General features: G+C 39.2%; 1 protein-coding gene and 1 pseudogene across 2 annotated transcripts in view; one reads left to right on the forward strand and one right to left on the reverse strand.

Annotated features, from left to right (window-relative positions):
• The window catches only part of Hspa4 (heat shock protein family A (Hsp70) member 4), a 45,421-nt gene that overhangs the window by 19,279 nt on the left and 9,739 nt on the right, over nt 1–16,403 (reverse strand). Inside the window, exons 1-7 of one of the 2 annotated variants that reach the window (XM_074057198.1) lie at nt 14,263–14,384; nt 13,022–13,079; nt 8,861–9,001; nt 6,766–6,888; nt 4,549–4,648; nt 3,781–3,914; nt 1,250–1,494 (exon numbers count right to left, since the gene is read on the reverse strand). In XM_074057198.1, coding sequence (XP_073913299.1) covers nt 1,250–1,494; nt 3,781–3,914; nt 4,549–4,648; nt 6,766–6,888; nt 8,861–9,001; nt 13,022–13,079; nt 14,263–14,369 — 908 coding nt within the window. In that variant the 5' untranslated portion in view covers nt 14,370–14,384. Of the gene's footprint in view, nt 1–1,249; nt 1,495–3,780; nt 3,915–4,548; nt 4,649–6,765; nt 6,889–8,860; nt 9,002–13,021; nt 13,080–14,262; nt 14,385–16,403 lie in introns of those variants that run through there. The other variant, XM_074057197.1, reaches the window with a different exon arrangement.
• On the forward strand, nt 14,379–15,570 carry LOC109696609 (glyceraldehyde-3-phosphate dehydrogenase-like; annotated as a pseudogene).

A 16,403-nucleotide genomic window follows, 5' to 3' on the forward strand; every position in this document is an offset into this window, starting at 1 on the left:
CTAATAAAGAGTTAATAAAAAGTCTAAATGACCGCTATAAAGAATGTAACAGCTCTTGTTCTAATTATGTAAAACCTGTTTTTATAAAAAGAGTACACAGGCAAAGCATTTTCCAAAAAGAATCTAAACTACCTAATATAGATCTGCTTGCATATTATAAAGATATGACATTTCACTAACAATTTCTGGAAAACATACCGGTCTATTCCCAGAGTCCATCACACACACACACCCACACCCACACACACAGAGATTAATAAAAATGAAAGTCATTACTTCCAAGTAGGAGAAAAGGGCAAGTAACCAACTTGGATACCAGTCAACAATAAACTCCATCTCAAATAATTTAAGGATCTCTCAGGCATACTTCCCCAAACAAACCATCAGTTTTGCCTGAGTTCTACCAACAGAGTTTACAGCCAAAAGAACATCTCAGTTTTTCATCCTAGCAACAAATTCAGGCAACAATAATACTGAGTGTTTCTGAGAATAGTCCTATATATCATTTACTCAGAATTCTTACAGTGCTATACGGAATTCTTGCAGTGCTATTGCCCTTTGGTGATCCTGAACCACTCAAAAGAACAATTTCTTAATCAATGGCTAAATTAAATTCAGAACTAACTACTTGCAACATGTGCCAAATGAGAACAGAAACATTGGTCTTCATTATCAGAAAAATCAAATCCAGCCCTCACATAAAAAGCAGGGTCTCCGTACCAGTGACTCATAGCTCATCCTCACTGTATGGGAGGATGAGATTGGGAGGATCAAGATTCAAGGCCAACTGGCAAATACTTTGAGACCTCATCACCAAAATGACCAGGCCAAAATGGATTGCAGATGTGTCTCAGTGGTAGAATGCCTGCTTTGCAAGCGTGAAGCCCTGAGTTCAAACTCCAGTCCCACCAAAAAGTACAAAAAAACACCCAAAACTCTTAACTTTTACCCATACAACCATTATTAACATCCATAATGATTTCAATAATTATCTAAATAAGGTTAATGTAAGTGGCAAAAGAAATGACAATTCACTTTAACATAAAAATATTAATATGGCCAGCAGCTCGTGCCTATAATTCTAGCTACTTGGGAGGAAGAGACTGGTCCAGATTGGCCCAGGCATAAAAGCAGGACCCTACTCAAAAATAAAAAACAAAAAGGTGGCAAGCTAAAGCCCTAAGTGCAAACTCCAGCACCGCCATAAATAAATGAATGAATAAATGAACAGATGTGTTAATATGGTTACCTATTCATAGTTCCAGATACATCAACATCATTCATAAAACATTCAATGCTCAAAGGTAGGTCTGAAGCATTTGCACTCATCAATTTCTTGAGTTTCTCACACTCTTGCGACAGTCGTAATAATGCACGAATTTTAGACTTTATATCTAGCTTATATTTCTTCCCAAATTCTTCACAGAAGTGATTTACTAACACCTCATCAAATTTTCTGCCTCCCAGTGTTGTGTCAAATGCTGTAGCCAAAACCTTAGGGGAAAAAGGAAGATAATTAATCCAACAGTTAACCAATCAATTTAAAACTTTATCACGATAAATAATTATGTGGTTTAAAAAAATGAAAGATGCAAGGGCGTATACATTGAGGTTGAAACAAGGCAATGTTCATTTGTCATTTAATCAATCCCTACTAAAAGTACATGGTGAAAAACAGACATTAATCTCTTATTTACAGTTTATGACACAAATCTAGACAGGTGAAATAATCTGCAAGTCACAAAGTTACTAAAGTGGTAGAAGTAGATTTCAAAACCGTATCTTGAGGGGCTGGAAGCATGGCTCAAGTGGCTTCTGCCTCGCAAGCGGGAGGTCCTGAGTTCACAGAAGAAGGGGGAGCCACATCCTGATTTTAAAATCCATGCACTTCCCACATGTGACTTCCAATAGCAATTATATTCAAGGCCAAAAACAATTAATATACCACGTACATACTTTATTTTCTTTTTTTTTTTTTTGGTGGTGGTTCTGGGGTTTGAACTCAAGGCTTCATGCTTGCTAGGCAGGCACTACCACTTGAGCTACTCCACCGGTACTTCTAGTCTTATTAACTATCACAAAGATGTGACTGATACCAAGAACAGCAATCAGTTTATTTCCAGAAGTTAATTAACCACAATTTTGTTTCTATGTAACAGAAATCTAGTAAACTTTTTCTGTTTTCCAAATCTGTAGCAGATTAGTAGCAAACTAGATCAAATAGATTGAATACCTGAAGACAGGTAAACAAAATCTCCTAACAATGTACTTATCATGAAGAAATTTTCTTAACGTGAACTTAAAAAATTAGGACACAGAATATAGTATGCATCCACTTCTTTTCTTAAAAAGCTAGAATATACCAAATTTCTAAAGAGTGGCAAAATTATAAACAATGTCTTTTCTTTATACTTATGTGTTTTTCAAATTTGGCAAGTGTCTTTATAAGGAACATTTTAAAATTTAATTTAAAAGCAATCAAGGACACAGCCTTTCTGAGATCCCTCCTATATGGGGGCTTTTCTCTTTTCCTCTTTGTTTATAAAATCTCTGCTCTTTTGCTCAATAAATAAATAAAACAAAGGCAATCAAAAGGTATGGAAAAGCTGAGGTGTCAGACAACAGTGAAGGTCAATTTAGAAAATCAAACACAAATGGTCACTAACCCACATTACTGATCCAAACTAGGCTAAATATAAATTATACCCAGAATCTTCTGTTTAAAAAAGTTTAAAGTACAAAGTTGGAGCTACAGCTCAAGCAGACGAGTGCCTGCCTAGCAAGTGTACAATCCACAGTCCAAATCCCATCAAACCCCATGATGTCATAACTTTTTTTAAAAAAGTGAAAGTACAGAATAAATTTTAGAAATAATTCTATTAATAAAGTCTAAACAGAACTGTAATTCAATTTATAGCTGTAAACATCACAAACCTTTCATTTCTCAACCAAGATTTGCCTGATTAAAAAAAGCTAGAAATAAGATAAACCAGAATATAAAGTAGAACCAATTCTCAAAATGTCCAAATTTTTTTTTTAACTTCACATTTGTCCCTACCCCATTCCCAATTGAAGGGCAGGGCTTAAATTTTGGCAACAAAATCCTTAATGCAAAATTCAAATAACTGAAGCAAACATTAAAATCATCTAGCTAGACAAAGAACTGATTTTATGCCAGGTGCAAGGGGCTCACACCTGTAATGCTAGCTACTCAGGAGGCAGAGATCAGGAGGATCGTGGTTCAAAGCCAGCCTGGGCAAATAGTTCGCAAGCCCCTAACTTGAAAAAAACCCATCACGTAAAAGGGCTGGTGGAGCAGCTCAAGGTGTAGGCCCTGAGTTCAAGCCCCAGTACCAGGGGAGAAAAAAGAACTGATTTTATACTTTAGCATGGAACAACCAGAAAATGAGCAAAATCTAAGGTAATTGTCACTATTCTCTTTGCTTTTAACACTTCTACAATTCCATTCCAGAAACCTGTATTATCACTCCTAGTTAAGTTTTTTTGCACCCACCCTTCTTTCAGAACACTACAAATCTCAAGAGCAAAAGGAGAGGACCTTTACATTCCCTCAATCCCCAGTGCAAAATACACCAAGGGAATACAAGTTACAGACTCCTCCTATAATAAGCCTGCAAGGTAACCACTATTTTCTCCATAACAGAGATGAGAAAAATAAGACTCAGGGATCTTAAGAGCTTTCTCCTCAAGGAGAAATTCTTTGTCTCTCAAAGATGTGTAATTATACTTGTAACACAATCTTCTGGAAAAAATACTTACTTTCAGTTTTCCTCTATTAAATGCACATACAGACACTTGATAAGCAGAATGCCCCATGTCTACAAAAACTACATTTCTTGGCTTCTCTTCTAAGGCAGGAAGATCTTGCTTATAGATTCCGTATGCAAGAGCAACTGTACAGGGGAAAAAAAAGTAAGTTCAACATAATGTACCATCTACATAATAAAATTCATTTAAGTAGGAAAAAAACAGGTTTTATAAATAACAAATAGAACTGCATCGTATGTAATGTTTTAGAATCAAATTCCTTATAAGCAACATCTTACAATTTATTCATGAGAAATGTTAACTTCAAAGGGTTAAATAGGTTAAATGACTCAGGCTTCCTTACTTACAATTTCAAATGTACTTTGTCAATTTTCCCAAACCAAGTCCCCCACTCTCATACTTTCCTCAATGTCTTCTACCCTGTGTCATGTTAACATTCCCATACATCTGTTTGCCAAGAAGCTGTTTTATGCTCCATTTCTGACTATCAGCCCACAAGTCAGACAAAAAAACCTTGAAACCAAAGCATTGTTACAGTGTGTTTCTTTCCAAACAAGTAGTGACTAAACACCAAGGTATATACTATGAGGGTACAGAAAAAATACTGGTCAGATTAATTCTTCATGAGAAACAGGTAGTAAGCAAGGATGCCAATCCTACAAGCAAATAAAGCGCAAACAACTCTCCAAAGTTTTAAAATTTCACAACCTTCAAGATTTAACAATTCAAAAAAGTAGTAATTCTATAGTTCCTTCTTACCTGCAGTAGTTTCATTCATTAATCGAAGGCAATTAAGACCAGCAATCTGTGTTGCATCCATCACTGATCGCCTTTCTGCATCAGTATAGAAACAAGGAACCTACAACATAATTTAAAAGCTTACTGCATGGTGAACTTCATTTTAATAAAATCTAGGAACACCCTCAAATACCTACAGTAATTTATTCTGTATATAATCAAGGGAGTATTCCAAAACCAGTAGGAAAAGGTTAGAATATTAATAAGTACCATCAGGACAAATATACAGACATATATTGCATTAAACAACATACAATACAAAACACCACAGTAACAAGAGCATAAGTTATTGATATATAACAGCAAGAGACTGCTATCTTTATAAAGGTCTGCTTGCAGTATTGGCCCTTGCTTGGCATCAAGGAACTTGATTAATAAACAGTTTCCTAATGCTGGGTGTAGTGACTCATGTCTGTAAAACCCAACAGCCTAGAGGCTGAGGCAGGAGGACCACAAATTCGACACCAGCCTAGGCTAAATAGTAATATCCTTTCTTGAAAGAAAATTTAAAGATGAAAAATCAAATCCCTGGAGTATGAGACTCAGACAATTTCCCAAGTGGAGGACTCTTGAAACATGCTGATACACATGAAGGGATTAAGTACATTCTGTCTGACTCTTGAAAGCTTGTGTCTAGTTTCCTCCAACAGTTCCCTTGTGTGCTTCTTTTCCCTTTATTGGTTTTGCATTGTGCTCTTTCACTTTAGGTAAATCTTAGCATGAGTACTGCTATATGCTGAATCCATGAATTCTCCTAGCAAATCACCAAAATTCGGTGTGATCTTGATGATCTCCCTCCATAGAAGTCTTAATGTATTACCTTTTAATTTAATCCTCCAAATTAGAAAAAGTTACCCAGGCATTCTACTACTTTCTATATATTTCACTTCAACTTAATTCAGGATCCAAGTTAAGGGCACTAGATGAATGAGGACAAATCTAGGAAAGCTGAAGAAAGTAGGAAACATCTAATACAGAACCTACCACATCAGTCACTGAGGCATCAGGGACACTGAATCTGGGCCCCTGGTATAGCATTTTTATTTTTCTTTGCATCCCCAGAATGTGGCTATAAATAATTGTATTACTGACAAGTGTCAGTGCCACTTTACCAGATACCCAAGGACTCAAGGGTGAAAAACCCAACCAGTTCTTGCTTTGTCAATCAATGTACCAACATTAAGACAAGACAGGCCGCAGAGCTAATGTATCAGATAACACTGGCAGAAGGTCAATGACAGAGACAACATAGCCATCCATATTTCAATAGCCTCTAAGGACTCTACTAAGGACAAGACTCCAAGTAACTAGGCTTCCATTTAAACATGGATATGAGAAAGACAAGGTAAAGACTACTGCTGCCTTTTATTACTAGATACAGAGAGCAATTAGAAGAGGAGAAAAAGATAGCCATTTATAGCATCCAACTAATTCAAACAAGTGGCTTCGCCTTCCCAGGTTCTACGCTAGGTGATAGGAAAAATCTTGAAGAAATGATATTTGAGCTGAGCCTTGAAGAACAGGCAGAATAATGAAGGCGATCTGAAGCCATGTTATCAGTGACTCATGCCTGTAATCCTAGCTATTCGGGAGGCAGAGATAAGGAGGATCGCAGTTCAAAGCCAGCCCAGGCAAATAGTTTGAGAGACCCTATCTTGAAAACACCCAACACAAAACAGGGCTAGTGGAGTGGCTCAAGTGCTAGATCACCTGCCTAGCAACCAGTACCGCCAGGGAGGGAGGGAGACCTGAGCAAAAGCTACAGGCAGAAAAGACTATTTGAGAAAATTAAGACTAGTTTGTAGGTCATTGTAATGCACTGCAATTCCAGCACTGAGGAGGCTGAAGTAGAAAGATCATGAGTTCCAAGCCACATAGCGAGACCCCGTCTCGAAAACAAAAAAATAAAAAGGGGTGGGGAGAGACTAATTCAGAAAATTCTTAAAATAATCATTATGACCTGAGACAAAAACAGTAATTTTACATGCTAGTAATAGTTTTCTTCTCTTTGCTTCTTTTTTTTTTTTTTTGGCAGTACTGGGGTTTGAACTCAGCCTACACTTTAAGCCACTCCATCAGCCCTTTTTTTGGTGATGGGTTTTTTTCAAGATAGGGTTTTGCGAGCTTCTCTTTGGTTCTTGATGCAAGTCCCTAAAACTGTATGGGGACCAAACTCACCGAAACAACACAATCAACAACAGGCTTCTTAAGAACACTTTCTGCTGTCTCTTTCAGTTTGGACAAAAGCATGGCAGTTACTTGCTCAGTGGTAAAATTCCGCTCTTCTTCCATGTAAGTCACCTGCAAGAAAACAGAACAATGCCTCAACATTATTTGTGGAAAATAAGAGGGAACTGAAGAAAGCTTTCTGCAAGCGATTATTGACTTGAATGTTACTTTTAGCTTTTTAACATACTTTTCAAACATAATACTCAAAGATGGAGGACCACAATGCAAAACAACAAAACTGAGACAATAACCTGTGCAGAAAAAAAATTGGTATAGCTAACCACAACCCACATTGCCCTCCATAAAAAGGCTGGTAATGGAAACTATTTTGCATTTGACATATTATGCATTTTACTTGTTTACAGTGTTCACTGTATTACTCACCTCCCCAATTAGGTTACAATATAATATGAGAACATAGTTTTTGTCTGATTTACCCCAGCACCTAGACAGCCACAATAAATATTTGTTGAATAAATGATCAACAAGTCTCAAAGAAAAAAACATTTCAAAATAAAACCTTAACCTGGATAAGTTTGTAACCTTGATAAGAGTTATAAACTTTAAATGTTGTTAAGACGTGCCCAGGATAACCATCCCACATTCCCTTACTCCCCAGAATAGAAAATGTTCTGCTGCCCCAACTTATGTGCCACTTTCTCCGTACTCCATAGCCCAATCATGACTGATCGTGGCTTGGAAGCTAACAACTTCTCACTTCATTTCATGATAAAGATGGGAAGAACCTAGGGAACCCACCCCCTCACTTAGCCCCTTCCTAAACAGTGGCCTTTTTACCACAATTTATTAGCTATTTGCTTAATTATTGGTCAATTCCCCGCCCCCTTGTACTTAAACCTATTGTATCCTCTTTCTAGTTTTCTCCATCAGCTTTTTGCAATACTTATGACTCAATCTGCAAATACCCATTCTCTGTTATGCCTCATTTCTTCACCTTCCTTTTCCCCCACCTTGCACTCCAGTTTCATCCTTTACCATGCCATTTAAGCTATTCTGAGATTGCCACACGTATCTTAAGTAAACCCAGTGATCATTCTTAGTTATCAGAATTTTTTCCCTCCTAAATACAACTGAATTCTCTGCTACAGTGACACAAATACCTTGCTCTCATCACCTGTTGGCTTTGCTTTGTACAGTGTGGGTATTTCAAACACCAAAAGTTCTACTTGCCTTTGAAAGTTCACACACCATTCTAGATTCATCTTACTACCTCTAAATATGAGAGGTAGATGTTTCTACCCACCTCCCAGCCTCTCACCTATGTTATCAATTCACTATGGCTTTACAAATTCTTCCATTTGTCCCAGAGAAAAAGACCAAACTCTTTCTTCTTCCAAGAGAACATCTCTTTCCAAACTAAAATCCTACCACCAAGAACATAACCATGTATGTGGCTAATGACTTGAAAGTACCGATCTTTTGCTTGTTCTGCCACAAGCTACTCCCTAAACACACACTAGAACATGGCTGCCCCAGTGAGAGCAAGACAAACAGCAGCTGTTTGAAAATAAAACCATGGTCCTCAGTGGTCAATGCTTATTAACTATACCACCCAAACAATATCCACGTCATTTTAAAAAGTCAAAGAGTGGACCAGGCATGGTGGGGCACCTGCATTCCTGTTCTCCCAGCTAGCCGGAGGAAGAGGTAGGAGAATCATACCCTAAGGCCAGCCCTATCTGAAAAATAAACTAAAGCAAAAAGGGCCTAAGGCGTGGCTCAGATAGTAGAGCACTTCCCAGGCAAGTGCAAAGCCCTGAGTTCAAACCCCATACCACAAAAAATATTTTTTAAAAAGTCAGTTTTTACCAGCAAAAGCTTTTGCTAAACAGTTTTATTACAACTTTTATCAGAAGTCTGGGAAGGATGTCTCAAGTGGCAGAGCACTTGCCTAGCAAGCTTAGGGCCCTAAATTCAAAACCCAATACCACAAAAACAAAACAACTTGCCTCAGAAAAGATACTTATACTGAGCTGATAAAATACTGCTTTTTAATCATAAGGAACTATCTTAAGAACCTTACCTTTATACCTGTTAATCCAGTGGACAACTGAACAATATCATATGGTAGATTAGATTTTTCTGCTTCCACAAACGGATCAGAGAATGCTCGTCCATGGAATCTTTTAAATCCTTGGACTGTGTTCTTTGCATTGGAAATCACCTAAGAGAAAGAATCAGAGTACAAAGACTGCTTTTAATTTTCAACAGTCTCATTAAGTTAGCATCATTCTAACTTTACAAAGTTTCTTTCTTGGTTTCCATTTTCTTTCTGAAAGGTACCCAGAAGCATGTTAAGTCAGGAACAAGGTACTTGCGTGGGTACCTCAACAGCAAGGTTAAAACCAGAACCTAGTTCTTCCTACTTCTCCCTGAAGTCCAGAAACTATGGACAGGGCTCAAGCAGTAGAGCAGCTGTCTAGTAAGCACAAAGCCGTGAGCCAATCCCCAGAACCACAAAAATAAAGATTCTGTTCTTAAACTCTGAATACCTGTTTGCATAAAATGAACAAATTCAGCAATACATATCAATTCAGAAATTATAGTTAAACTTTCGGCAGGCAGCTGGTGGCTCACACCTGTAATCCTAGCTATGCAGGAGGCAGAGATCAGGAGGATCAAGGTTCAGAGCCAGCCCCAAGCAAACAGTTGGTGAGACACTATCATGAAAAAAACCCAACACAAAACAGGGCTGTTGGGGTGGCTCAAGTGGTAGAGTGCCTGCCTAGCAAGCATGAAGGCCTGCGTTCAAACACCAATATTGCCAAAAAAAAAAAAATTTCCAAAAAAGAAAAATTATCACATGAAATACACAAAATTGAATGCAGAATGACAGTAGGAGAATATTATTTATAACTACAGCCAGAAAACAGCCTCCACATTGCTGTAATAACATAAAAAAGTGAAATAAATTCTGGTATATCCATACAATGAAATACATATAAGATTTTTTAAGTAGAAATCTAGGGGTGTAACCCTATGGTAGAGCCTGGCATGTGGGAAGTCCTGGGTTCAATCCCCAATACTGGAGGGGAAAAATCTCTTTAGGAAATGTGTCTTCACACATTTCTATGTGCATAACATCAATTATTTAGGGAGGAAAAAGCACATTCATATCCTTAGAAAGAATATAAAAGTTTATACGTTAAGATGCTAACAGTGGGAGCTACAAAGGAGGTAGAGGATCATGGTTAAGAGGCTGGCCCCAACAAAAAGTTAGGGAGACTCCATCTCAACAAATAAGCCAGGCACTGTGATACACACTTGTGGTCCCAGGTACACAAAGGATCACAAGTAGGATTATGGTCCATACCTGTCCCGGGCAAAAATAACTAAAGCAAAAAGGACTGTGGATGTGGCTCAAGTGATAAGAGTACTTGCTTAAGAATGTGAGGCCTTGACTTCAAACCCCTGTAACACCAAAAATACACACGTCCGCCTACACGCATGCACATACACACAGAAAGAGAGAAAATGAGACTGGAAACATACCTTAGTAACAGCATGTGCAAGGTCCTAGGTTTAATTCCCATCATTAAAAAAAGATATCAACAATGATTTCTATATAATATGAATAGGTGATTTCCAAATGGCTGACACTTTTGCATTTACATTTTCTAAATCCTCTAGAATAAACTATAACATATGGGGGGTGTGGAATATTGCCAAAGACATTCAAAAAATTCCAGAATGAACTTGTGCATCCCCTCCCAATGCAGGAGATGTAAGAAGTCCTGGCAGGTATACTACACTACAGAGCTCTTGTGCATCAGCTATGGCAAGAGGCACAAAGAAGTCCATTTGTTAAAAAAAGAAAAAGAGGCCTCCAAAAATCAAGCCCTGCTTGAGCAGACGGCCAAAGAGAAACTCTATATCCCAATGTCAACTTAGAACTAGAACACGACAGCCAGTTTACTACAGTAACTGTTCTCAATAATGAAAGCAGGATTTGTAACAAGAATTCACTAGCGTTGGGCACTGGTGGCTCACACCTGTAATTGCAGCTACTTGGGAGGCAGAGATCAGAAGGATCATGGCTCAAAGCCAGCCTGAATAACTAGTTCACAAGACCCTCTCTCAAAAATACTACACCTACATACACACACACACAGGCTGGCAGAGCACCTGCCTAGCAAGTATGAGGCCCTGAGTTCAAACCCTTGTACCACCAAAAAAAGAAAAGGGAATTCACTGGAATTTTAAAAGAAAAGACACTTGAAAATACCACTAAATTTGTTTTGTATTCCCTCCTAAAATATTTTGAACATTCCTCAAATAAGACTATAAAGGAGATGAGTACAGTGGTACACATCTGTAAGCCCAGCTACTTGGGAGGCAGGAGGATCTCAAGTCTAAGGCAGGCTTACGCAAAAAAGTGCTGAGACCCTATCTCAAAAAACAGAAGCAAGCCAGGAGCCAGTGGCTCACAATTGTAATCCTAGCTACTCAGAAGGCAGAGATGAGAAAGATCGTGGTCAAAGCCAACCCGGGCAAATAGTTCACAAGACTTTATCTCAAACAAAAAAACCCATCACAAGAAAGGGTTGGTGGAGTGATTTAAGATGTAGGCCCTAAGTTCAAACCCCAATACTACCAAAAAAAACAAAAAAAAAAAGGGCTAGGGGATATATATAGCTGAAGTGATAGAATACTTGCCTAATATGCATGAAACCCTAAATTTAATCCCCAATTGGCGGGGGATGGGGGAAAAGGAGGGGAGAAAGGATACCACAAATTTATATAAAACTCCAAATTTAATAATTTAATTGAAAACCAACTGACCAAGCACCTTTTTCTTAAGTGCTTAAATTTTAAGCCCTGCCTGGTCCAGAGACAGTCACTTTGTATTGCTCCAGACTGTGTGTAATGAGATAAAACATGCAATTCTAATGTTACAGACACCTCAGACATCCAGGATAACAGAATTCTTAAGGTTTTGCTGCTCTGGTTACTCAAAAAAATAAATAAACAAAAATAAAAAACAACAGCATATCTCAGGTTCTTGGTTTACAAAGAAAACTTTAAAAGGGAGGGAGAGGCTGGAGTCATGGCTTCTGCTTTACCACCATGAAACCTTGAGTTCAAATCCCAACATCACAAAGACTTCTTTTCTATAGTGGAACATTCAGCAACATTCTCAACCTTCTAACTAAACTTTTAGATTGGCAGCTACTGTTGCTTTCACACAGAACACATATATGATTGTATTATGAGCAATTATGAAATGTTGCTCCAAAAAAACAATAGAAGGGAAAACTAATGCCAAGTCTTTTTTTTTTTTTTTTTTTGGTGCTGGGGACCAAACTCAGGGCCTTACACTTGCCAGGCAAGCACTCTTCCACTGAGCTAAATCCCCAACCCCATGCCAAGTCTTTTAATATACTTCCTTGATGGCTGGAGAACTGGCTCAAATGAAACAGCACCTGCCTTGCAAGCACAAGGCAGAGTTCAAATCCCAGCACTGCATTTAAAAAAAGAAAAAAAATCAAATATTCTTATGTGAGAAATTTGATTAAGGCTGAGGCAAAGCCAGGCACTGGTGGCTCACTCCAGTAATCCTAGCTACTCAAGAGGCAGAGATCTGGAGGAGTGCAGTTCGAAGCCAGTCCAGGCAAATAGTTCGTGAGACACTCCCTCGAAAAAAAAACCCATCACAAAAAAGGGTAGTAAAGTGGCGCAAGGTAAAGGCCCTGAGTTCAAACCCCAGTACCAAAAGAAAAGAAGGAGGAGAAAAAAAAAGGCTGAGGCAGGAAAATTGTGAGATTGAGACCAGCTTGGCCCACATAGAGATTGTCTCCAAAACCAAAAAGAAAATCTGGGCCAAAATACATACAAGCAGTTTGCATTTCAATTAAAAAAAATTGTACTAAAAAACATACATACAAGGGCTGGTGGGGTGGCTCAAGTGATAAAGCACCTGCCTAGTAAAGTCTAGCAAGTGTGAAGCCCTGAGTTCAAGCCCCAGTACTGCCCAAAAAATTTACATTAGAAGTCTTCATTAAACATATTATACCACTGTTACTTGTTTATGTATTACACCATTGTTTGCTTCCCACTCGAGTACATGAAAACACAGATTATGACTCTGTCAGTTCTGTACCTAAGTCCTATCAGTACTACATACAAGTTGCTGAACAACAAAGAACAGAGAAATAAGTCAATTTAAGAAAAAACAAAACTCTACCTGGCTCTTAGCTGCTGCTCCAATCGAACGATTCTTAGGACCAAAAGAAATACAAGCCCTAGAAGATAAAACAAACATTTAAGAATCAAACTTCATTATAATATTACATTCAAAACCACAGCAGGCAAGATTTCTGAATCTCAGCTGAAAAGCATATATTTTAATAGTATACTTTATGTCTTATGATTTTGACCTTTTCTATTGAATAAAACTGTCCATGGAATGGGCTGCCTCTTAGAACAAGTCCTGCCATATAAAACTTGGTGCATGTCTGGTATGATAACCACTTGTCTAGAATACTACAGAGTGAACAAGCCAGTCTCTTCCATCCTAATTCAAGTCTTGTGTTCAGAATCCCACTGTAAAACAATACACTCTCTCATTAGTATCAATTAAACATTCTTGTTTTTAAGACAGTTCATGGGACTGGGGATATAGATCAGTGGCAGAGCACCTGCCTAGAGTGTGCAAGGCCCTGGGTTTGATTTGTAATTTAAATACCACTTTCAGGTATGGTAGTACAAACCTATAATTTCAGCACTAGGGAGGCTGAAGCGGGAGGAACACTAGATGGAGTCTAACATGGGCTAGAAAGCAAGTTCCAGGCAGCCCGGGCTACATGGAGACCCAGTCTCAAAAAAAAAAGTGGATAACCACCAAAAACACAAACCCTAAAAACAACTCTTACCCTACTGAGTAAGTAAAAAGTAATCTTCTAGAAATAACTTTCAAGGATTCAGAATTACTGATAAGAAACTTCATTCCCACTTCTAAATTACCAATTCATACATGGAATTGGTCTGTTTGCTGCTTTAGAAGGCAAAATGTAAAACCTGATTAAAGGTAAAAACACTGCTTAAGTTTAAAGTCAGTTGTTTATGAGTTGATGCTTTTACTATCATGGATTTTTTTTTTCATTTTAATCCCTCTATATAACTGTGCCCTGTGTGTTTTCATTCTTTCTCTTCCCCTCCCCTCCTTCCCTCCCTCATGGGACTGGGGTTTGAACTCAGGGTTTCATGCTTGCAAAAAGCAGGCACTCTACTGCTGAGTCACAGCTCCAGATCATTTTGGTCTATTTTGGAGATGAACTATTTACCCAGGCTGGCCTTTGATCTTGATCCTCCCACTATCAATCTCCCAAGTAGCTAGAATTACAGGTGTGAGCCACCAGCGTCTGCCTTCTCCTTACTTTCTTTACGCTGCAACTGTCATCTTCTCTACCTTCCCTTAACTCTTACTTTTTCCAATCTAGTAGATGAGTAAGTGTTCTGGAGGCTCTGTGCTCCTCACTGTTGAACAGACAGCCATATCTTCTAGTGCAGTGCCAGCTGCATCCCTGAGACATGATGTAAAGGTCGGAGTTAGTGGATTCAATTGTACTGGGCACCAGATCACCAGAGCTGCTTTAAACTCTGGCAAAGTAGGTACAGTCACCATTAATGACCCACTCATTGACCTCAACTACATGGTCTACATGTTCCAGTATGACTCCACCCATAACAAGTTCAATGGCACAATGAAGGCTGAGAATGGGAAGCTTGTCATCAACAGGAAGGTCATTTCCATCTTCCAGGAACAACATCCCGCCAACAGCAAACGGGGTGATGCTGGTGCTGAGTATGTTATGAAGTCCACAGGTGTCTTTACTACCATGGAGAAGGCTTGGGCTCACTTGAAGGGTGGAGCCAAAGGAATCATAATCTCTGCCCCTTCTGCTGCTCCCCCAATGTCTGTGATGAGTATGAACCATTACAAGTATGACAACTCCCAGAAGATCGTTGGCTCTTGCACAACTGCTTAGCCTCCCAGGCCAAGGTCATTCATGACAACTTTGGCATCATGGAGAGACTCATGACCACATCCCATGCCATCACTGCCACCCAGAAGACTACGGACAGCCCTTCTGTTAAACTGTTGTGTAATGGTTATGGGGCTAACCTAAACATCATCCTGGCCTCCACTGGCACTGCCAAAGCTGTGAGCAAGGTCATCCCAGAGCTGAATGGGAAGCTCACTGGCATGGCCACCCCCAACACATCAGTGGAGGGTCTGACCTGCCACTTGAGAAAGTACCAATATGATGACATCAAAAAGGTGGTGAAGCCTATAATCCTAGCTACTCAGGAGGACAGAGATCAGGAGGATTGCAGTCCAAAGCCAGCCCTGGGCAAAGGCTTCGTGAGAATTTATCTCAAAAAAAAAAAACAAAAAAAAACCCATCACAAAAAAGGGCTGGTGGAGAGAGCGACTCAAGTGGTAGAACACCTGCCTACCAAGTGCAAGGCCCTGAGTTCAAACCCCAGTGCTGCCAAAAACGAATAAATAAAAGTGGAGAAGTAGACATTTCAAGGCCTCCTAAATGACATCCTGGGCTATACCAAAAACCAGGATGTCTCCTGTGACTTTAACAGCAATACCCACTCTCCCACCTTTGATGCTGAGGCTGGCATTACCCTCAACTACCACTTTATCAAGCTCATTTCTGGGAAAGACAATGACATAACAGGGTAGTGGACATTACAGTCCACATGGCCTCCAAGGAATAAGAGTCTCTGGACCACCCATCCCAGCAAGAAGGAGGCCCTCAGCTGCAAGGGAGTCCCTCCACGTTCAGTTCCCCAATATACTGACTCTCCCCTCCTCAGTTTCCATCCCAAACCCCCTATAAAAAGAGAAGGTACTTAGAAACCTATTTTGTCAATACCATCAGTAAAGTTCACAGCACCCACAAAAAAAGAAAATGAGTAAGAGCCTTGGAGCCTTACTGCTTTAGTCCGAATCTGACTATGGTAAATGACCTATTCAGAATTATCTGAATTAAACTTACTAGGCCTGTGCAAACTGGCAGAATGCCAGGCCTCTCTGGATCTCAGTAACCCTTTCTAGCAATGGGTCAAGAATCATATAAAGCCTGTTTTCCAGCTGGGGACCAGTTGCTCATATCTGTAATTCTAGCTAGTTGGGAGGCTACGGTCAGGAGGATCACGGTTTGAGGCCAGCCCAGGCAAATAGCTTCCAAGACCCCAGCTTCAAAATAACCAGAGCGAAATGAACTTGAGGTGTGGCTCAAGCAGATCGCCTGCTTTGCAACAGCAAATCCAGTCCCACCAAAAAAAAGAAAATCAGTCTTTCAGAGTTATAGGCATCTGTGCATGGTATGAGTTGAGGGGAGTAGCAGGAATGATATAGTATAACCTAATGAGACTTTCTCTGAATCCTAAGCTCTTTAGGCCTATAAAGTGTTGGGAGTAACCCTCTCAAAAGCACATGTATCAAACTTAGCCTTCTGCAAATATGCCACAATTTACTAAAATAAACAACCCTAATGGAAAAATTAGACATGTTGAAACTATTCCAGGAATGGGAGGGAAGAGGGGAT

The sequence above is a fragment of the Castor canadensis genome, chromosome 16 (genome assembly GCF_047511655.1).
Source record: "Castor canadensis chromosome 16, mCasCan1.hap1v2, whole genome shotgun sequence".
NCBI lineage: Eukaryota > Metazoa > Chordata > Mammalia > Rodentia > Castoridae > Castor > Castor canadensis.